Source organism: Acanthochromis polyacanthus, chromosome 15, assembly GCF_021347895.1.
Source record: "Acanthochromis polyacanthus isolate Apoly-LR-REF ecotype Palm Island chromosome 15, KAUST_Apoly_ChrSc, whole genome shotgun sequence".
NCBI classification, from domain to species: domain Eukaryota; kingdom Metazoa; phylum Chordata; class Actinopteri; family Pomacentridae; genus Acanthochromis; species Acanthochromis polyacanthus.
Window position 1 is genome coordinate 32,638,409 of NC_067127.1, and position 23,823 is coordinate 32,662,231.

The window sequence follows — 23,823 nt, forward strand, 5'->3', positions numbered from 1 at the left end:
TCTTGTTCAGTTCAGGTAGTGTTTGTGTAATTAACAGAGGGTCGGACAGTAATTAAAACCTCTGCTGCTCCGCTGGGAAACACTCCAGTAATTAAACAAAGAGAGACAAAGCAGGACAGAGGAGACAAAGGCAGACACCAGGACTCACTGTGAGGAAAAAAGAAGAGACCAGTGTGGTTCATTTGTCACTGAAGACACAAACACTTTACCGTTAGCTGCACTGTGTCGACGCCATCTAGTGGCTGCTAGCTGTTGGTGCAGAATTTAATTCTCAGCAAATCCTGAAACTAACTACAAAGCCTGGACCCCTGTGCATTTTAAAGAATAAATATCAGTATTTTACCCCTATAGAGCCCAGTGTAGCGTGGGTGCTACAATTGCATATGAATTTTTGATTGATGGTAGATTTGAAACCAGATAAGACGGATCAAACATTCTTTTTGCATATAAAATCTGAGGAGTTAGACTAACATTTAACACATTCACCATGTCTCAGAGCGCTTTTTCGTAGTAGTGATAGATTTATAAAAATACACAATAAAGCACACATAAAAGTCTTTATAAATGAACCCATGGGATATTGTGCAACTTTTTTTTTTTTTTTTTTTTTTACAAATTTGAGGGATACAGCTATGCAATTTCTGTATTTTGAAATCTATGTGGAAAAGCTAAAACAATTTTCTTTTTTTTAGGTTTATTGCACTTTTAAGGAACTTATTGCAGTAGTTAAGACATAAATAAATACATAATATTAAAACTTGCCATATAAGGGTTATATTGATACAAAATAAATAAAAATATTCAAAAAATGCACTACACTATGTAAAAATGTAAGAATGTGTCCTGACAGATTTGTATAATGGTAGGTCTTAAAGGGTTCATGCTGTTTTGGAACTCTGTTACTGAACAGATGCTTTAGAAACATTTGCTACAATCTTTACACTTTCCTGTCCTGCTGTGTGCTTAATGCGTATGACTTTGTTTAATAGTTTTTGTGTGTTTTGCTTGTGTGTGTTTGTACAGCGGCTGCAGGCTCCACCGACAATGAAGAGCGGGTGTTTCGGCAGCGGATGCGTCCCAGGAAGCGTCAGGGCGCCGTCCGTCGGAGGGTCCACCAGGTCAACGGACACAAGTTCATGGCCACATACCTGAGACAGCCGACCTACTGCTCCCACTGCAGGGACTTCATCTGGTGGGAAACACACAGCGTCACATCTACACAACAGTCAGCGCATGTATACATACAAGCACGCTGAAACAGGGCTGTTATGATCATGGATATGAGGTGGTGATTAATTGTAATGTTGATGCTTTATAAGTGTTATGTTAGTGGTATTCGGACCTTTAAACATCATCTTTCTGCTCCTAATTTGACAAATCCCCTCCTTCAGTTGGACTGTCTTTTTCATGAAGCATAAAACCAAAGTTTAACCACAGCAGCTAAATCCATGAAGTTAATTAATGCTAATAGATGCTCATTAAAATGCAGTTGGTCAAATATTAAAAGTTTATTACTTCTACATAAGGGTCATTCCAGAATTGGAGGACATTTTGTCTTCACATTTTTGAAAAATAAACCTTCTCCTTTACAATTTTCTGCTCCATATCCATCAATAATAGGTAATAAACTATCAAAACCTTGGCTGGCTCAACTTACACATCATTGGTTTTATTCCATGTTTTATGTGTTGTTGCTAACCATACTCTAATCACAGTAACAGGGTTGCTAATCCATGCTAATGTGATCTTTTTCTCAGCAGTAGAAGCTAGATATTTAGCTAGCTGTTACTGCTGACCAAGAGGACAAACTGACTGATGGAAAACAGTAAAAAGCTTTTATCTTGTCCTGATAACATAAAGTAGAGTAAGACATTCAATCAAGGCTGACACCATAATGAAAATATGAAAAATAGAAGAGAGGACACAGATTTGCTCTATCCATTCTTTAGGAAAACTGTTTGATGATGTTAATTCCAGCATTTCATGTGATTCACTGTTTTCTTCCTCCTCTACCAGCTGAAAGGTTTATGGACACGGGGCCCATGAATAACAATCGTTATTTAAAATATTTATTTATTTATTTGGTAGGGACAGTACACATTAATGAAGGCCTATTTATATAGCAATGGGTTTAAATATGCAGGATTATAGCAACAATGCTATGAAAAATTAAATTAACAATGCTAATTTATATCTGCAGTCTCTAGGACAAAAGAAAGAAAAAGACAACAGTTATACATAAAGCAGTAAGTCACAATAAAAACACAATTCAAAAAGTACACAAAGAAGACTTAACAGTGAAACAATAAAACATGGGACAATAAGTTGCAATTAAAAGACAATAGATCACAATAAAAGGTCAATAGGTCACAAAGTGATGGTATGTTGATTAAAAAAATAGTTTCCCCAGTTACCAGAGACATCAATGGAAAAAATAAGACCAACAAAAGGAAATATAAATTTTATTTTAACTGTTTTATTTGAGTTAATTTGGTCATTATCTGGTTGAGACAAGAGAAAAATGGCATTTTAGGGGAAACTCCAGACTTATTTGGCATTTTCAAAAATATTTCAAACATTCTTTTCTCCTAGTTTTTAAGATTTGGTCTCAGGGCAAGTAAATGTGCTCAACAACTGCATGTTTTAGTTTTTTTTATACATGGATTATTTGAAATTTGATGAGTGGGACGTAAAATGTCCTCCAGTTGTGGAATGACCCATAAATAGTTTGTGAACCACAAGTTGCAAAGGTCCGCAAATCATGGAAAATGATGTTGAAATTGTGATTCAAAAGCATTTTGTTAGTTTCATGAAGCTGTTTTTATTCAATTGAATGAAACAAATGTCATGATATTTATGCAAATTTATGCCTACAGTCCAAAACACATAAAGGAAGAAACTTAATTCTTGGAAAACACTAAACTCAAAGTAGACTTCCAAACTTTCTCCCTAGCTGTCACTTAACTTGCTTTCTGCAGACGTCTGATTCCTTAATGCTCTCAGCACCAAGCGGTTTTTGCTTTGGTCACATTTTTTCTCACTGTATGCAGATAAGTAGTTAAAGGACCATAAGAAAGTTGAAAATCTGACTATTCCATATCAGGCAAAATGTCTTTCAAACCCATCGGCAGGTTTTAAGGTTCACAGGGTTTAACAACACATCAAAACTTTCATGATAAATCTGTAGCAGGTTCCCGGTAATGAATGTCTGGTGTGGTATTCAGTTGAGCAAACAGCTGCATGTAAACACAGGTTTTACACTAACCAGGTTTGTTTTCCTGCTTTTAAATGCGTTTAACCCAGTTTCTCCCTCTGACCTGCTCTCTTGTGGATGCTGTGAAGTGGAGGGTAACAAACCGAGCCAGCTGTGTTTGTTTCTGTCCCGACAAACCTACGTTTAGGTTCATTCACATGGAAGCCGTGAGGCCTTTCAGCTCCGTTTGATGTGTAATCACAATCACAAAGTGTCCGAGTCTCCCAGCGGTCAGGGTTTCTGGTGAATCAGCAGAAATACGACGAAGTGTTAAAACTTTTATGTGGACCAGCTGTTATCTCTTGTGCAAAATGTGCCAGGTTTGTGGGTTTGTTGGCAGGTGTTGTTTGATAGTTGTACACGAGAATGAGCTCATAGGACTGAAGAACATCAGATTAAAGACACAGAGGATTGAACTAAAACTGGCTTTTAGCTGCCTTTTGTCTTCACTTCATCACTTCTTGCACAAAAAGAGTAAAGTTTGGTTTCTCTGTCTCTGTAGGGGTGTTTTAGGGAAGCAGGGTTACCAGTGTCAAGGTAAGATGAGTTTTTTCTTCCTTGTAAGCAGTACATGTCAATACTTTTCATGCTTGTTGCACTTCTACACCTCCATCCATGCTCTGTCATGTTCCTGTGTGTTCCTATTGCAGTGTGCACCTGTGTGGTCCACAAACGCTGCCATGAGCTGATTATCACTAAATGTGCCGGAATGAAGAAGCAGGACGACACAGTCGGGGAGGTACAGACCTGCAGCTGCAGTTTTAAGGCTTCGACTGAACACACTCCATCGGATTCAGAAGTTTGGGGTCACTTACATAGTTCTTATTTATGAAAGACAGTTTTTTCCAATGAAGATGACATTAAATGAATGATAAATCCAGTCTAGACATTATCAATCAATCAATCAATCAATCAAAGTTTATTTCTATAGCACTTTTCACACAAAAAGTAACACAAAGTGCTTAACAAGTTAAAAAGAAACAATAAAAAACAATAAAAAGACAATGCCCCACATCCCTCCCAAATCCTGCCCCACATCATACTTCCTATGAACACACAGACATACACACACAGACAGTCACACAGCCACGCATTAATATGCTAAATGACTATTCTAGCTGGAAACGGCTGATTTTTAATGGAATATCTCCATAGGGGTACAGAGGAGCATTTCCAGCAACCATCACTCCTGTGTTCTAATGCTACATTGTGTTAGCTAATGGTGTGGAAAGGCTCATTGATGATTAGAAAACACTTGAGCAGTTATATTAGCACAGGGATAAAAGTGGGAGTTTTCATGGAAAACATGGAATTGTGTGGATGACCCTAAACTTTTGCATGGGGGTGTATGTTTTTACAGTTTGCAAGTTGAAATACTGAGAAACATTTTACAGTCAGGTCTACAGCAGCATATTAGGGTCATTGTGGCAAAAAAAAAAGCTAATTTCCAAAATTTGTGTCATAAATTTACAGAAAAAAAGCATTTTTTCTGAGGTTAAACTGGGTTACTGATGAGAAAAAACTCACAAATTTGCAAGAAAAGAACTTGAACATTTTTTTCTGAAATCATATAGTTGTAAATTGGCAGGGGGAAAAAAAAAGGAAATTATAATTGAGGTGCTTGTAATGTTCCCCGTTTGTTTTTGACTGACATATTTTTGTTCCATGTAATTCTCTTTCTCTCTCACCTGTCAATAAAAGGCCCAAAACACATAGAGCCAGGTTTGTCTGACTGTCCTTGGGTTCTTCTTACAGCAAGTCGGCTCTCAGAGGTTCAGCGTCAACGTCCCGCACAAGTTCAGCATTCACAACTTCAAAGTTCTCACCTTCTGTGACCACTGTGGGTCTCTGCTGTGGGGTCTGCTGCGACAGGGACTCCAGTGTAAAGGTACCGACACACATCCATCCGTCCATCTCTCCGTCTTTACACCACCTAATCCTCATTAGGGTCACAGGGGGAGCTGGAGTCTATCCCAGCTGACTTAGGGTGAAGGTAGGGGACACCATGGACAGGTCAGCAGTCTATCACAGGGATACACATAGAGACAAACAATCACACTCACATTAACACCTACAGACAATTTAGAGAAAAATCTACACGTACCGGTATATGTTCCACCACTGACTGTTCAGTACCTTTTTGACACTCCACCTTTGGACAGTCAGCTGTTTTTGTAAAAGCTACAACTCAGCGGAACCCCCTGCCTGATGACATTAAGAACTGTGTTTCTATCGACAATTTTAAAAACAAACTGAAAAACCTGCTTAAGAACACTCAGAACTGCAACCATTAATGTCTTTTTTATTGGTATTTGTGTGTGAGTGTGTGTACATGTGTGCTTTTAAGTGTGTGTGTGTGTATAATGTTTTGTTTCACTGTGACATGTACTTTTTTGTGACATTTTAATGTTGTGATGTTTTTATTGTGACCCTGCCGAGGGACTGCAGATGGAAATGAGTTTAAAGCTACTTGTGGTGCAATACATCCAGTGGAAACATTTGTGTTTAATATTGTACATGGTCCCTTTTTAAATGAACTGATAATAATAAGTCAGAGAACCCAGAGAAAACCCACACAAACTCCATGCAGAACGATCCCAGGAATTCACTAGATAGACAGACAGATAGATAGATGGTAAAGCATTAAACCTTCCTTATCAGCTTGTTCAATGTGTTTTTGTCTGCTGTGCGGTCGCCTTCTCCCCAACAGACCACAGCAACAAACAGAGCACTGGCCATCACTGAATGGTAGACCCTGCACATCAGGGTTTGGCAGATGTTTATTGACCTTAGCCCCCTTAAGAAATGGAGTCAGCATTCATATAAACTCATTCTGGTGTCCTGTTTGAATTTCTTCCTCTGCGTTCATGTCTCAGTGTGTAAAGTAAATGTCCACCGGCGCTGTGAGAGTAACGTAGCTCCGAACTGCGGCGTCGACGCCCGAGGAATCGCTAAAGTCCTCTCTGACCTCGGAGTCACACCGGACAAGATCTCCAACAGCGCCCAGAGACGGAAAAAGGTTTGAGAAGCTCCCACTAATCTGCACTAAAGTTTGAAAGTAAAGAGGCTTCATGTAACTTTACTTTCTGGGAAAAGTGATATTTGTGGAGTTTTTCTTCCACAGTAGAAAAAAAAAATATTTTAATCCTCTGAAGTCCAAAACATGTCGGTGGGTTTGAAAGGTGTTATCTTTTTTCAAAAATCTCCAAAATTGCACCCTTCATGATAGAAAGACAAGGGAAAAATTACATATTTGGAAGATTTCAACTTTCTGAGGGTCTGTTAACTACTCATCTATAGTGTTCTATTTCCTGTGAAAAATTACCAAAATATCAGCTGAAAATCACAACATTTAGTCAATATCATTTTATTCTACCTGTCTTATTTTAAAAATTACAATAAAATAAACCATTTCCACAAACTAGATTATGTAAAAAACATAAAATTCTGCTTTGTTTGTTGAAATCATGAAGCTATTAGTGACTCGACTGCAACTAACTAAAGAATTTTGAGACTTTTTGACTGAACTGCACAGACAAATATGGATTTTTTTTAATGTAAATAGTAAACATGTCATCATTTGAAAATTGTGCATATTGGTTTCAGATTTTTTACATTTTTAAAAAATAAGTAATCAAAGGAATTCTGCTTTTGTTTTTTGTGGTTTATTATGTTGTAGCTGTGTCATGCTGCACAAAATGCAGTGGGTTTTTTTGTTTTCTCTCAAAAGCCAAAGAAATTTATGACATTATACTTCATTGTTCTACAAAAGATCGTCTTTAATTCCCTCTACTGCCACTCACATTTTTGCTGTTTCCACTGAGATTAGGACTTTGTGTTGCAATAAAAATGAGTCCACAGTGATTAAAAATGAAATAAAACACCAAAGTTGGGGTTCAGAGGATTAAACTAAACCAGTTAAATCACATTTCAATTGCACTTTTCCTACCAAGACTTCACTTAGAGAGTTTTTGTTATATTTCCAGGAGAACTAAAGTTAACAGATGTCTGTAGTTTCTGTTTATATTTTAGCATTTCTGTCTGAAACATTACCTGTGTTTACAGCTTCCTCAGCCTCAGGACCCTCAGCCGTTATCAGGGATTCCTCAGACGGAGGACGACCGCTCAAAGTCAGCCCCGACGTCCCCGTGTGATCAGGGTAGGCGAGTTTTATTCTGAAACTCTGAACCAGGAGTGTCCAACATGTGGTCTAAAACCAGCCCACCAGGGGGTCCACAGAGAGTGTAAAAATTACAGAGAAGAAATTTACTGCAAATTGTAAATTTGTAAAACTATAAATTTGAAATAATTTCTAGACCATGACACCAGGCTGTTTTGATCATAAAGTAAAATAGTAGACTGCTCACTGTTCTTTTCTCATTTTGCGTCTCATTTTTGTAATATGTTGTCTTGTTGTTTTATATCTGACTTTTGTTGTTTGTCTCATGTTTCTGTCATTTTGATTCTCATTTTTGTCATTTTGTGTCTCGCTTTTGTCTCACTTGTTTTTTTTTATTAGATTTTTGTCATTTTGTGTTTTGTTTCATTCGTTTTGTGTCGTTACGTTTTTTTTCTTGCTTGTGATATTTGTCTACTTTTTGTTGTTTTGCTTTTTTGCTTTTGTCATTTTTGGTCTCGTTTGTGTCATTTGTGTAAGTTTTTGTCTCATTTTGTCATTTTGTTACTTTGTTGTCTAACTTTTTTGCTTTGCTTTGTGTCGTTTGTCTCATTTTTTGTAATTTTGTGTCTTGTTTTTTTGTCTTTTTTTGTCTGACTTCTGTTGTTTTGATCATAAAGTAAAACACTATCATTCAGTTCCAAATACTAAACTAAATAACAGATTAAATGTCTTTATAAAAACACTGATCTGGAAATTGTAATGTGTAAATGATAAACTGAGGTATAATGTTGCTGAAATTGAACTTATTTTTCTTCAGACATTTCATGTTATTCATATTATTGTTTTGTAAAAAGATAATTCCTTAAATATGAACATTTTCAGAACGTACTTTTTTGCACTTAAAACATTTGGAGTTGTGGTTATTTCTAGGTTGTTATGCTGTGATTTTACTGTAGATCAAATTGGGCTGAATGTGGAACCTGAACTGAAACGAGTTTGAATCCCTGATTTAAACTAATAAACCAAAGCAAACTGCAGCTCATCCGTTTTGTGTTTGTGCGTAGACGTGAAGGAGCTGGAGAACATCCGGAAGGCTCTATCGTTCGACCACCGTGGTGAGGAGCACAAAACACACCCGCTGTCTTCCCCCTCATCTGTCGCCACGGTAACGAGCGACACCCACGCAGGAGACGGTGGCGGCGATGGGAAGAGCGTCGGCGTGAAGGCCGAAGGAGGCCAGGCGAACGGAGAGGTGAAAGGTCAGAGCATCCCAGAGATCAAGAGGATGAACCTGCACGACTTCCTGTTCATCAAAGTTCTGGGGAAAGGAAGCTTTGGAAAGGTGAGTGCAATGTAGCTTGGGTTTTTGATTTATGTGAGAGTTGAAAAAACAGGGGACCATGATATATCAGTGGAAAATGTCCACCCTGCCTTCATATTTCTTGTTTCTTATGATGTGTGTCTCGTGTCCAGGTGATGCTGGCGGAGCTAAAAGGCACCGACGAGGTTTACGCGGTCAAGGTCCTGAAGAAAGACGTGATCCTGCAGGACGACGATGTGGACTGCACCCTGACCGAGAAACGGATCCTCGCTCTGGCCAGGAGACATCCCTACCTGACTCAGCTCTTCTGCTGCTTCCAGACTAAAGTAGGAACAAACACACATGCAGACATATTTTACACCTCTAGGGGGCGGCATCAGACTGAGCTCCAATCCGTTGCTTCCAGTTGAGAAGCTGACGAGTCACACACACAAAACATCCCCAGTCTGGGAATAAATGTCTATCTCTTAAAATAAACACATACAGAATTATATTTACCAGGAATTTCAAGCTGTGAAGAGACTTTAAAAAAACTGAGGTTAGAAATATTGCTTTTTTTTTTTTTTTTTAGAGAAAAAAAGTAATATTTCAACGAGCAGAAGATTTTTCCTTATGAAAAATAAGTTCAATTTCTACAGCATTATGCCTCAGTTTATCATTTACACATTACAACTTACAGATCACAGAGTTTCTACAAAGACACAGAACATTTAGTCACAGCTATCTGGAACTGAATGATGTAGTATTTTTACTTAATGATCAAAACAACAAAAGTCACAAAATGACCAAAAATAAGACAAAGGACATGAAAGAAAACAAAAAAGAGACAAAAAAAGTTGCAAAGCCACAAAAAAATGGACAAAGACAAAAACAAGACCAAAAATGACAAAAGTGAAAAAACAAAACAACAAAAAAACTACACAGACAACACAACTGAGACCAAAAGGAAACACAAAACAACAAAAACATGAGACGAACGACAAAAATCAGACAAAAACAAGATAAAATATTTCCAAAATGAGACACAAAACAACAAAAGAACAATGAGCAATCTAGTAGTTAGTTGATCATTTTACTTTATGATCAACCAACTTGTCATGGTTTAGAAATCATTTTAAATTTATAATTTTACTAATTTACAATTTGCAGTTAATGTCTTCTCTGCAATTTTTGCGCTTTACAAAGTCATCCCATGGGCCAGACTGGACCCTCTGGTGGACTGGTTTTGGCCCGCAGGCCGCATGTTTGACACCCCTGTTTTAAAGCCAGAAATGGTCAGCTGTTGTATCTCTGCTGCGTCTTTTACATGAATAGAGTTGTTTGTGTATCAAACTACCAAATTAAGCTTAAAGTTGTGATTTCATCAAAATCACATCTCGTTTTCTAAAATATTACCAAATATGCCGTATTTGTATCAACAAGATTCTATAAAAACCCAAAATTCTGTGATTTACGGTGTAGCTGATAAGACAGCTGGACAAGACAAGAGAAAAATGGCATTTTAGGATAATATCCAGACTTATTTGGTGTTTTAAAAATATTTTCAAACATTCTTTTCTCCTAGTTAATTTATATTTGGTCTCAGGACAAGTACATGTACACAACAACTGCATGTTTTAGTATTTTGGACTTGGATTATTTGAAATTTGATGCGTGGGATGTAAAATGTCCTCCAATTCTGGAACAACCCATATCTGCAACAGGAGAAATATTGTACATGTTGATCAAAGTCTTTTTTTATTTTTTGGAGAATGGATAATCAAAGAAATCCGACTTGAAATATCCCCTAAAATCTGAAAAATTCTGAAGGAAATGCCCGTGTTCCATTGAGGTTCTCACTGAGGTCATAACCTCAGTGACCCGTAAACGTTTCTTTCTCAGGCCAGTATTTTGGGTTAAAGATGCCGTAAACTCAGACATGTTAAAGGTTAAACAAGCTCTGTTTGTTTCTAAGCACTTCCACTCTTCATTCTATGTAGAGGTCAGTAATGATGGAGAACAATAATAGGAGAACTGTTCTGTATTCACTTCTCAGACCACATTCACCACTTCTCTCTATGTTCTCCTTCATTTCCACGTGTTGTAGCTGCTGAATAAATGATTGTAGCTGTGCTGTTATACAGATATTTCTGTAGTTTGTCTTTAGTTTACACTAGTAGAGCTGCAACAAATGAATAAATAATCAATTAGTTGTCAAGTATTACAGTAACCAACAACTATTTTGATAATCTGTTGATCAGTTTGAGTAATTATTTCAGAAAATATGTCTAAATTCTGTGATTCCAGCTTCTTAAATCTAAATATTTTCTGATTTCTTCTTTCAGCATGTATTAAGTAGATGTTCTGGAGCTTTCAGCGATCTTCCTAGTCCTGTAAAACTTGCTGAATTTTCTGGCAAAATTGCTTTGATTTTCATTTTTCGGAGCACATTAGCTTGAAAGCAGGAATTTAGCCTTTGTTCTTGATATTTGAAGCAGTGGTCGACAAACGTGTGTCGCTACAGAGGCCATTGAGTAGATGCTCCAGAGCTTTCAGTGATGCCACATGATCTTCCTCACCCTGTAAAAATTCTGGGCCAAGTTACTTATATTTTCATTTTTCTGAGCACATTAACTGGAAAAGAGGAATTTAGACTTTATTCTTGATCTTTGATAGCCTAGCCGCACTAGACCCATGTTCTGAAGGCACAAGGGTCTAGGACCGCTCGACAGGGAGGGAGGTGGGCTAAAAGGTTGTCTTTCAAATCACTCTGCAGCAATTGGGTAGGTATACAACCAATCAGCGCAACGAATAGGCTGGCGAATAGAGCGCCGGCGGATTGTGGCTAAGTCCCATTAGCTTCCCAACCAGCGGAGCCAACTGGTATATTAAGGATTTGCCATATCCCGTCGGCATAAGTCCAAATACATCTTTCTTCTCAATGAAACGCTTCAGTGCCGTCCTTTGTTTATCTTTCAAGTTGAATTTTAGCTTCAAATCTTTAAGGGCTGTGGCCAAAGCCGAGTCGAAAGATAACTGTTTATTGTGCGCCGGTTGTTTCTGTCAGAATCGTCCTCTGACTCTTCACTTCATGGTGATTGGTCCGGCCAGTTTTAGGAGCATCCAGCCTCGAGCCTTATGGAGGGTAACCAGACCCACCCTGGCAGAGAATTAAATTCGTTGCCGTGGGTTGTCTAGGCTAGATCTTTGACACAGCAGTTGACAAACGTGCAGAGGCCATTACGTAGCTGTTCTGAAGCTTTCGATAAAGCCACATGATTTCCTCATTAGATAAAACTATTAGTGGAGCTGTAAATGTTTACATTATTTTTTTTCTGAACAAATTAGCTACAAAAATAGGAATTAAAATTCATCCTCGAGCTTTGAAGATGCTATCTGGGGCTTTTGGGAACACTGATCGATATTTCTCACCATTTTTATACTCATACGATTATCAATTAACCAAGAAAATAATGAACAGATGAATGAATCGATAGCTGCAGCCAAACCCAGCCTTTTGAGATAAGCAGCTTCAGGAATCATCAGCTCGCTGACAGATCTGTGCTTTAACCCTTCGGTTTTCCTGCTCCCTCTTCCACTGCTTTCATCGTCTCCACTTTCAGCCTATTTGTCCGTCTATGGAGTAAGTGGACTGTGACAGACGGACCCACAAAGGGCACCCGTGGGTGGCACACCGCGAAGAGGCGAGTCCCTCCGGATGGCCGCATGTTTTGTCTACCGTACGTTACATAAGCGTTCCTGTCGGGAAACGTATAGCGGGCACAGTGTGTGTGTTCGTGATGCCCTCAGGTGTGTGCTTTTTCTAGCTTGACAACTCGCTGAGGGAAAGCGAGTCCTTTTCACCACAACTTGAGCCTGACGGTGCTGAGAAGGCGGCACAGGTGTTGACTTTTATCACCTCGACAGAACAAGAGCTGCACAAAAAAAAAATGTTTTAAAACGACCAAAGACGTCTTTGAAGTTTAGTTTGTTGAGAGCGAACAGATGCAGCTCTACTGGTTGCACTGAGAGGCAGTAAATTAAAGACAAAGACCAAGATGGAAGCTATTTATGCAAAAACAAAAGCATTCACTCATAAAAATAGTCTTCAAAGTGGTAACATGAGATGTAAAGGCAGCTGCATCAGAGCAGAAACAGTGTTCTGCCTGGTGCATGTATACAGCGAGTTTGTTGGGTAGTTTATACTCCAGTCCACATCTTAGGATTTAAAGTTCGCACCCAGAAGCAAAGGCTTTAACAGGACATGGCACGTGCACGTACTACATGTGGGCATTGAATGCAAAAGGGAAGAAAATTTTTGATTCATTGTTAGCGTTGGAGGATGTCATTTTCCATCTTCCTTATTACGTGACTCAGCTGTTACTAAAACAGCTTTTCTCTGTTCTTTTTATGTCAAGAGTAGCTGCTAAAGGTGCGTTTGCTGCTCCAGTGGTTCATACATTCAACCCTTCCAAATGGGAAGTTTGATCAGAACATTCTGAGACTGTTCATGATGCACGTGCATTGAGCATGCTGAAGATGTGAGCCAAGAGTCAAGAGTGTTGGGTTGTCATGTGATGTTGTGTTTTTAACAGTGCTACCAGTGTTAGCAGTGTTTTTTGTGACCTCTGTAGGGATTTCTCCATGAAGCTCAAACTAGGCCAGAGAAGAAAACATCCCATTCTGTCAGTCAGCAGCTGGATGACCCAGTCTTCATGTGAAGGATCATTAGTGGTGTCCAGAGGTGGTCTGCAGTTACCACAGAAACAGCAGTTTACATGCTGGAAAGGTTGCAGTTTCTAAAACAAGACAGGGATCATCCAGTCAGGAGTCATTGTTTTCTTTAACATGTACAATACCCTTCAAAAGTTTGAGGTCACCCAGGCAATTTCATGTTTTTCATGAAAAAACACACTTTTATTCATGTGCTAACATAACTGCACAAGGGTTTTCTAATCCTCAATGAGCCTTTCAACACCATTAGCTAACACAGGTTTTAACATATTTGGATCTACTAAAGTTGCATATTTAACAGTTTCTGGGTGTTTTTTGCACTCATTTTTACTCACTGTGGGCTCCTTTCTCACCACAATATGAAGACCTGCATCTCTATGGAAACAGAACAACCACGGAGGGAGGAGAGAGACACTTTTATAATGCTTAGAAGCAAGAGTAATAATGATGAAAAAGACCAAACCAAAATTATGTTTAACTTTTTACTTAATAAAAATGCAAAAAAATTCTGAAATTAATTAATGTTTGTTTCAAGTGTCCACAGGTTTCACCAGCACTGGGGGGAAAAGCAGTCAAATATTTCCACTACCGTTCAGAAGTTTGGGGTCACCTGGACAGTTCCATGTTTTCCATGGGAACTCACACTTTTATTCCTGTGCTAACATAACTGCACAAGGGTTTTCTAACCATCAATGAGCCTTTCAACACCATTAGCTAACACAATGTAGCATTAGAACACAGGAGTGATGGTTGCTGGAAATGTTCCTCTGTACCCCTATGGAGATATTCCATTAAAAATCAGCTGTTTCCAGCTGGAACAGTCATTTACCACATTAACTATGTCTAGACAGGATTTATGATTCATTTAATGTCATCTTCATTTTTAAAAAATGCTTTTCTTTCGATAATAAGGACATTTGTAAGTGACGTCAAAGTTTTGAACCGTAGTGTACACAGTTGTGCAACAGAAATTCATATCCTGTTGAGTCAAAGTTAGTGAGAATTCATGTTAGCTCTTTATTGTCCTGTGTAGCATAGCGATTACGTAAAAATGTTTCAGACACAACAACACAATCGTCGCTCCCTACCAACAGCCATCTGCAATTTTTTCCACAATTCACGGCTTTGGTATTATTTAGGTGCTCATCACAGAAGCTTCTTGACAAATCTGCATTACATAACTTTCTAGGAGCTCCTAATTGCAGCTAGCCCTTTCTTTCCTCTCTGTCTTCTAGATATTTCTTTATTCTCACACAATTTTTAGATTTTTAACTCAACTCATGGCAACAAACCGCCTTCCAAGAGAACCTTAAATAACTGGTTTTCATTTTACTTTCACCACATTGTGTCAGCAGTGCTGCAAAACTGATCAAACACGAGTCACACTCACGATTTTGGCTAATTAAGTCAATATGTTCAGCTGCGATATTCACATTTAGAATCACAGAAAACAGGCTGTGTATTTAAGATCACTCACTGCTGATTTAAATGTGTAAAATATTGATTAGAGTTTCAATGAAGCATCTGAAAGTGACATTTTAGTGGCATTGTAACTAAATTCTCAGTTTGTTTTTGCCAAAATCAGGGGAAGGCACAGAGTTTTATTTTTTAACAGAATCTAATTACTTTAAATTATTTATTTTTGATGATTGTTTTAAATGAGACACACAGAACACTATGATTTTTGATGAAGTATCATCAAAGTTTTGGCTCATTTTTTTCAAGAAAACGCACATGACAACCAGTTTAATGACTGTCAGAAAGCTGACAATTCCTTCTGTTTTTACAGTTTATTTGGATGATAAATACTGTAATTCTGCAGATTTTTAAAGATAACAAGCCATTGCAAAAAAAGTTTCAAAAAAGCACTGTCAAAATCAGAGATGGGCACAGAATCTTTAGTTTTTTATATATTCTTTAAGTGAGACACATAGAACACAATGATTTTTATTGAAATGAATGATTTTAAGCTTGTTTTGGCAAATTTTTCCAACAGGACAGCACATCACAGACGAGTAGCTGACGATTCTTTCCGTTTTTTTACAGTTTCCATCTGTGATAAATAGTATGATTCTACAGAGTTTTTAAAGATAACGATCCATGATTTTTAAAACCGCACTCAATATTCAACTTCATGTTTAAAGAATTATTCTCATTAACCAGGCTCAGTGTTTTATCAATGAATCTGCGATTTACTGTTGTTCCCTGAACGCGTCACTTGCAGGATCTTGGAGAAACTAGCTCTGTGGCTGTGCACACAGAAGTCTCTGGTCTCTAAGGATTAGAAATATTGCTTTGAAAAGACATTTTTATGTGAGATTGAGTGATCTTAAATACGTGGCCTGTTTTCTGTGATTTTAAATGTGGAAATCACAGTCGTCTATATTTATTTAATTTGCCAAAATCGTGACTTGCGTTGGATCAGTTTTGCAGCACTCCTGACACTGTGTGGTGAAAGTAATTTGAGAAGTAGTTATTTATGGTTCTCTTGAAAGGAGGTTTGTTGCCACAAGTTTGTGCTCTGCAGTCAATAATCTCGAAAATGTGTGAGAATAAAGAAATATGTAGAAGACAAAGAGGAAAGAGTCACATTTAGCCTAGTCTTAGTTAGAGCTGCTTATCAACTGTCATCAAGATGGTTTTTTTGCCTACTTTGTTGATTACCTTGAAGGTCTGAGGGCACATTTAGAGAATTTAGTTGGAAAAAACGTGTTTTTGCTCTGCATTGGGAGAGTGGGACGTATCAGGAAGGAGGTGATTCTGTGAGATGCATCTTCTGTTTATTTTCTCTGAATGTTCTGGAAGTCTAATGACGGCGTCTCCGGTTCATTCTATTTATTCCTGTTGTTTTCCACCAAAGCAAACACGAGAACATGTTGAACTGGATGGAGACAAACAGTGAGACAGAAAAGATAGATTTTTGGTTTCTATCGTCCATATTTACTGCGTTATTCTGTCTTTATTTTTACCCACGTCAGCCCGTCTGATGGATTCATTAGAGGACTCACACAGAAACACGCGGTCTGGAGCTGATTGTTGGACGAACAAAGGCTTTGTGGCTGTTATGTAACAGCTTTGATGCTCATCAGCAACGTGATGGTTATTCCATATGTTGTGTGACCTCACCCCTCCTGCTCCACTCGTCACGCTCGCTGTTGTTGCAATAAACAAACCCACATACACATGCTGTATGTACAGCCACACACAAACACTCAGCAGCCGTGTCTTTCTGCACCTCTCACATAATGCTGGTTCCGCTCGGCCCGTCGCCAGCCCGATCCACTCTAACGAATCATCATCTGACCACAACACAAGAGTTCAATTCAGCTTCTGTGTGCAGAGCAGGGGCATGATTGTGTCATTTAGTTCTTATTTATAGCAGATACTGTGAAGAATATGTGTTTGTGTGGCTCTGACTTTAGCCCATCATTCATATTAACAAAGGGCAGTGAACACACCACTACCTTTCCATGCTCTGACTAATGCTGATGAAGTTAAACTCCTGTGTTTTTGCATCTAGTCTCTTTTAAACATCCAAATTTATGAAAAAAAATGTTGACAATTTGTATCAATTAACCCTCGGAAACCCTTCTTTCATTAGTATTGATTTTATGACTGTTTTTGACTGGTATTTGTTGATTTTAGGGACAGAATTTTGCACATTCATATTTAAATAAATACACACTGCATTCACTTCCATGTTGTGCTACATTCCCTCTAATGCGCAAATCTGCCTTAAAATAAGACTTGAAATAACCTTTACCTGAATTCTGAGGTGAAATAAAAATCTGAATTAAATTTTACTGAAAACAACTCTCTTACTGATAAAGTTGAACTCCAGGAAGTTTCTTTTTTTTCTTTTTTATTGAAACAAAATGACAAAAAATAAGACAAATGATACAAAGCAAATCAAAAAAGAGCCAAAAAATTAGACAAAAAATCAGAAAATTACAGACAAAAAATTACAGACAGAAAATAAAAAAAAATTACAGACAAAAAATCCAACTCTAGGAAGTTTCTGATTTGTGCAGAAAAATTGATGAAATATGTCAAAATCACAGGAAAAATAAAGTTGAACAGAGCAGTTATAATGATAATTTGTTTATTCATTTTAAATTTGAAAAAAAAAAGATTCAGTAGTTGCCCATTGGTGCTATGAATACTGGAAAATATGGTTGCTCTACACAATGATTTTGATAAAATATCAGTTTTAAGCTTAGTTTTGGCTCATTTTTCCAACAGAACAGCCTATTGCAGATGAGCAGTTCAATTCTTTCTGTTTTTACAGCTTGCGTTGCTGATAAATACTGTAATTCTGCAGATTTTCCAAAGATGACAAGCCATGATTGTGGCATTTGGTTCATATTTTAAGCAGCTTTGAAACAACACTCAATATTCTACTTCATATTTGAGGAACGTGTAGCTGTCCTGCTTTAGCTCAACGCTCATGTTAACCAAGGGCAGTGAACACACCACAGATTTATTAAGCTCCCCCAGTAGATCAGATACTAATAAGGTTAAACTCCTTCGAACATTTGCAGATTTTTAGGCTTTAAATGAACCATCTGAACCCAGTTAAAGAAACATTTTGGGTGCATAATGTTAAAATCTCAGCTTGTTTGCATCAGAAGCAGAAAGCATCAGTTTGTGACGATGGTTTCCGCTCATGAACCTGCTGACTCTAAACATCACTGCCCGTCCGTCTGGATCTCTGTCTGTCTTTCCATCTCAGTCTGTCAGAGTCTCTGTGGCTTCAACAGAGCGGAACAAAGCTTCATTAATGTACCTGGAGCTGCTTTCTGGTTGTCTCTGCCTCCTCTGATGTCCACCAATTACAGCTCATTAAAAAACACCCGCTCTCCACTGTAACCTGTCCTGGTTTTTACCTCACCATTCATTCAAACCCTCTCACCTAACTACTTCGCTGCTTTTTTCATCTTTTCCGCACTTTGTTCAGAAAGCAAAACGCAGATCACTGACAAAACTTCCAAACCAGCTAGTTTTCTGTCTCGCTTCCTCGTTGGCTTCTTCCCGCTTAGCCTCAGCGTGGAGCAGGAGAAATACAAGGCCCAGCGCTACTGTTGTATAATGTTATTTACATTTCTCGGCGGTAATTAGGCCGATAGGGGAACGGCTGCGATCCCACAGTCGATTACGAAGAACGAGAGGGAGGAGGGGAAGGAACAGGGAGGGTGTAGGTAGGACATAGGTCACACAAAGTACAAAGACTCTTTAAAGGAGTGATGTCACCGTGCAGAAATGGATAGGGGTGCTGTGAGAAAAAGTTTTTAAAAATAAGTTGCACCAAATAAATTTTTACAACAAATAAAAAGTCCATTTTAATAAGTACAAACAATAGAAAATTAAACACATTCCTAAATGGAACAAATCATAAGAAAAAAAATCACTTTATTGTAAGAATTTCTGCATTTGTTATGTAATATAATTGAAAGAAACGTGTCTGTTTTCACCCATTCATCACTGCAAATGTACGTCGACGTGTCTGAACATGGAGTTGTGCGATGGAGGCCTCGCATGCAGGAAAATAAAGGAGGAGAGTTTGACGAAACGAATGAGAGGAGTTTAGTATGGTGGACATTATGTCAGTCAAAACAAAAAAAAAAGAAGAAGAAAGAGATTTAAGCTGTGCCGAAGAGATGAAAGATGAGTAACAGAAAAGATACAGTCAAAGGCAGAAATTTAAATTTTCACATAATGATCAACTGTAAATCCTCACTAATCACTTCATTAGCCACCATATGATGATTAATTCATCATTTTATTCATTACTGCAACAAAAGAAACAGAAATTTGAAGATTACAGCTTTTCAAATGTGACAGTTTGATGTTTTCTTTGCTTTAACTGTAAATGAGGAATCTGTCAGTATGTCGCTGTTCACTTTTCTCGACAACTTCACATTTGATCTATTTTTAAACTGGCAGGTTATTTGCTGAGAACCCGAGGAAGTGCAGTATTTGATGTTGTTACCCCCATTAAAAATCAGCCGTTTCCAGCTAAAATAGTCTTTTTTACCACATTAGCAATGGCTAAACTGGATTATTATTCATTTAATGTTATCTTCATGGGAAAAAATGGTTTTCTTAAAAAAAATGACCCTAAACTCTTGAACAGTAGTGTACATGACTTAAAGTTGTTCCATACTATTTGAAGTTGCTCTAAATAACTCAAAGTTAATCTATATTATTTAAAGTTGCTCAAAAAAAGTCAAAGTTCCTCTATATTTTTTAAAGGTGCTCAAAAATGAGTTCAAGTTGCTCTATATTAGCTACAGTTGATATTATTAGTTAAAGTTGCTCTAAATGAATCAAAGTTGAGCTACGGCTACCATTCAAAAGTTTGGGGTCATCCACACTATTCCATGTTTTCCATGAAAATTCACACTTTCATTCATGTGCTAACATAACTGCACAAGGGTTTTCTAATCATCAATGAGCCTTTCAACACCATTAGCTAACACAATGTAGCATTAGAACACAGGAGTGATGGTTGCTGGAAATGTTCCTCTGTACCCCTATGGAGATATTCCATTAAAAATCGCCTACAACAGTCATTTACCACATTAACAATGTCTAGACTGAATTTATCATTCATTTAATGTTATCTTCATTGAAAAAAAATGGTTTCTTTTAGCTAACAAAAATAACAGTTAACCCTCTGGACCCCAAAACCTGCCACTGTTATCTTAAAAAAAGAACAAAAGAAAATGTTAAACTTTCACCATTTATTACGGAAAGAAACTATTTTGTTAAAAAAAACTGATCCAAATCTAAGCTTCAAATTGTGGTGTTTCAGGAAAATCACTTTATTCTCCTTACCTCAGAAAAAAAATATTCAAACAAATAAAGCCCTTTGCTTTAATCAGATTCTATGAAAAAACAGAAAGGTGACACATTTTCGTACAGTCATGAACCCACAAGTAAGTCAGCTGTGACCAATAGTCACGTTATAAAAATTCAAAGACTAATTTAAAAATATATATAATAAATTCAACTTTCTATGGCGTTATAACTGTCATGCTGCTCGTTAGACATTTCTGCGTTCTCTCATCTTATAGTCATGTTTTTTCTGTTCTGTTTTTTTTCTGTTTCCTTATACTGCAGTGAAAAATGAAGCTGCAGTGAGGAAGAACAGAGAAACTGGTTAAACAAGCAGTGTGGAACTTTTATCTCCCCCTTCTGGCAGTGACAATAATTACACAAGGATTGTCAACGTGCTTTTTACCTTGGTGTTAATCGGTTTCTTTACAGGCTGTCATTTCTCTTATCTGAAGCTTTTCTTGGATGCTGTCTAGGTTTTTCCTCCATAATCTCCACCAGACTTAGAGCTGCTGTGCTTTATATCTTCTCCTTCAGTACACAACATGTTGCAAATTCAGTTCCAGTTTTTACAAAATGCTGGTTAATTTAACAAGAGGAAATAACACATCTATTGTTGCGCATTTCCTCAGCAGGACAGTGTTTTTTGTGGATTATCAATGGAGCTTTGTGGCACAGAGGAAGAAGACAAACAGAATATAAGATTTCTTTCCGAACAAAAACATTCATAGTTATTAAATAAGTCAACAATCCGAAGATTTATCTATGAATTTATTACAAATGCCATGCAAACTGGCTTTCCACAGATCACTTTTATTGTGGTTCTCCAAATAAATGAGTTGTGCTCATGAGCTGGCAGTAGTCCAGCACTACATGTCAAGCCTGAGGCCGGGGAATTTAAGCTCTCATGAAGGAATGAATGTCAGTGTTCTCTTGTTTCTGTTGCTGATTTGGTTAAATGTGAATTCTTCCGCACCAGCACAGTTAAGACACTCATCCAGGTAAAGAGTCTGGAGGCTGTTTGCTTTAAATCTAAATTAGATGTCAAGTGAACACATGCAGAGATGGAGAAACAAAATTACACAAGTGGAAAACTGCAATTCAGCAGCAAGCGACACGCATCAAATCGGTTTTTCCTTCCAGCAGTAATCTTCCAGACCAGAATGCTGTAGCTGCACTTCTCATTTTTGCAGTGACACATCTTCTTCAGATGTCTTAGATGGAGATGGGGGAATTTATTGTCAGGTTTAAACATATTTGGATCTACCAAAGTTGCATATTTAACAGTTTCTGGGTGTTTTTTGCACACATTTTTACTCACTGTGGGCTCATTTTTCACCACAATATGAAGACCTGCATCGCTATGGAAACAGAACAACCGTGGAGGGAGGAGAGAGAACAGTTTGACACTTTTATAATACTTAGAAACAATAGTAATAATGATGAAAAAGACCAAACCAAAATTATATTTAACTTTTTACTTAATAAAAATGCAAAAAATGTCTGAAATTAATTAATGTTTTTTTCAAGTGTGCACAGGTTTCACCAGCACTGGGGGGAAAAGCAGTCAAATATTTCCACTACCATTCAGAAGTCTGCGCTCACCCAGACAATTCCATGTTTTCCATGAAAACTAACACTTTCATTCATGTGCTAACATAACTGCACAAAGGTTTTCTAACCATCAATGAGCCTTTCAACACCATTAGCTAACACAATGTAGCATTAGAACACAGGAGTGATGGTTTCTGGAAATGTTCCTCTGTACCCCTATGGAGATGTTCCATTAGAAATCAGCTGTTTACAGCTACAATAGTCATTTACCACATTAACAATGTCTAGACAGGATTTATCATTCATTTAATGTTATCTTCATTGAAAAAAACAGTTTCTTTCTAAAATAAGGACATTTGTAAGTGACCCCAAACCTTTGAACAGTAGTGTAAATTTATTTTACTAATCTAATTTGCTTCTTTTCTGCTCCGTGTGTACACGGCCTGCAGTTCAGCTGAAGATTTCCTTATTTATTTTCATGTGATTGTTGGTTACAGCTGAGTTACTAATAGCTTTCTGGTTGTGCTTAGGAGCAAATAGTTTTTTTTTATTATTACTTCACCAAAGAACATGGTGAAGTTATGCCTTGATTGGCGTACGTTTGTCTGTCCGTCTATTCCATCTGTTTGCAACATTACTCAAAAACAGACTTACAGATTTGGATGAAATTTTCAGGGAAGGTCAGAAATGACACAAAGACCAAGTGATTAGATTTTGGCAGTGATGCGGCTTATAGTCTGGATCCACGAATTTGTTAATGACTTCTGTATCATTGTGAGATAGCATCACCGCGTCACTGTAACCATGACAACAAGTGAACACTACGTCAGCTGCCTGCTGACGATCACATGATTGTGATTCTAATACAAATCGACTGCTGTGGACTCTTCTGGATTTATCTGTTGTGGGGGTGTTTCTGAGTCCCATCAATTCCCGCCGCCCGCTACATATGTAGGTCACGTGATTCAGTATCCGTACATAATATACATATGCATAACACACGCCTGTGCTCAGCGCAAGATCATTTTGTTTGTGGGTACATCTATATTAAATGGCCACATTCTATGTTCCCTAGGTTTCCGATCATAAATAACTAGTAAACAAATGCCGCATTTCTAAAAAATAAAATAAAATAAATGAAAATGCTGCATTTCTGACAGTGCCATATGGGGGAATGAACAGCCTTGGCGGAGAACTGCGCTCTCTTGACTGCTTTTCTAGTTTTTTTTTTTGACTGAATCTGTTTAGTTCAAATTGTTTATTTTTTAGCTATTTTTAATGAGGCCTGTACAATAATATGATTTTAGTGAAATATTATGAAGTTAAGCTTACATTTGTCGCAGATGAGTAGTTCAAAGACCGTCTGAAAGTTGATAATGCTGATGATGATTCTTTGTGTTTCAGTTTCTGTCTGATAAATGATGTAATTTGGGCGTTTTTAAGATAACATAACTTTTAAATGCTCCGGTGGGTTTCAGGATTCAAAGGGTTAATAAATTTCTGAGCTTTAAGTGGATGATTTGGCTCTTTAGATGAAGAATCAGCTGAAATGAAATGAAACTCTGTGAGGCATGTGGGGCATTTAAGAGCTGATTTGCAGTAATGACCAGCAGTCTGATGCCAGCTCAGTGTTTATCGCCTCAGTACAATTATTTGTGTGTGTGTTCTCGTACTTGTTGTACTGCCTTCGAAATGAGAGCATGTTTTTCGAAAGTGAGAACATTTTGTCCAGGCTGCTTTTTCTTTTCTTTTTTTTCCTTTCCCCCAAACGGCTGATTGAGGATTTTCGGTTCAGATCAGAATTAGGTTAGAAAAGACTGTGGTCTTTGTACGGCCAGCTGTTAACCCTAACCTTCTCTATGAGAGGCTTTATAGCCAAATCATACTAGTTTAACCTTTACTGCAGAGACAAGAGAGTCTTTGTGGTCACAAGTGAAAGGAAAATGGAAGATTAAGCCTAATCCTCTGAACTTTAAGCCGTTTCTGGGCATTTTTTTGCACCTGTCCAGTCATTTTCACTCACTG

General features: G+C 37.7%; 1 protein-coding gene across 1 annotated transcript in view; it reads left to right on the forward strand.

Moving 5' to 3' along the window:
- LOC110957547 (protein kinase C epsilon type-like) overlaps positions 1–23,823 on the forward strand; it is a 128,992-nt gene that overhangs the window by 61,834 nt on the left and 43,335 nt on the right. Inside the window, exons 3-10 of the mRNA XM_022203605.2 lie at positions 1,024–1,192; positions 3,756–3,790; positions 3,904–3,992; positions 5,009–5,141; positions 6,130–6,272; positions 7,319–7,412; positions 8,438–8,715; positions 8,847–9,020. Of these exons, the coding sequence (XP_022059297.1) occupies positions 1,024–1,192; positions 3,756–3,790; positions 3,904–3,992; positions 5,009–5,141; positions 6,130–6,272; positions 7,319–7,412; positions 8,438–8,715; positions 8,847–9,020 (1,115 nt within the window). The remainder of the gene's footprint in view (positions 1–1,023; positions 1,193–3,755; positions 3,791–3,903; positions 3,993–5,008; positions 5,142–6,129; positions 6,273–7,318; positions 7,413–8,437; positions 8,716–8,846; positions 9,021–23,823) is intronic.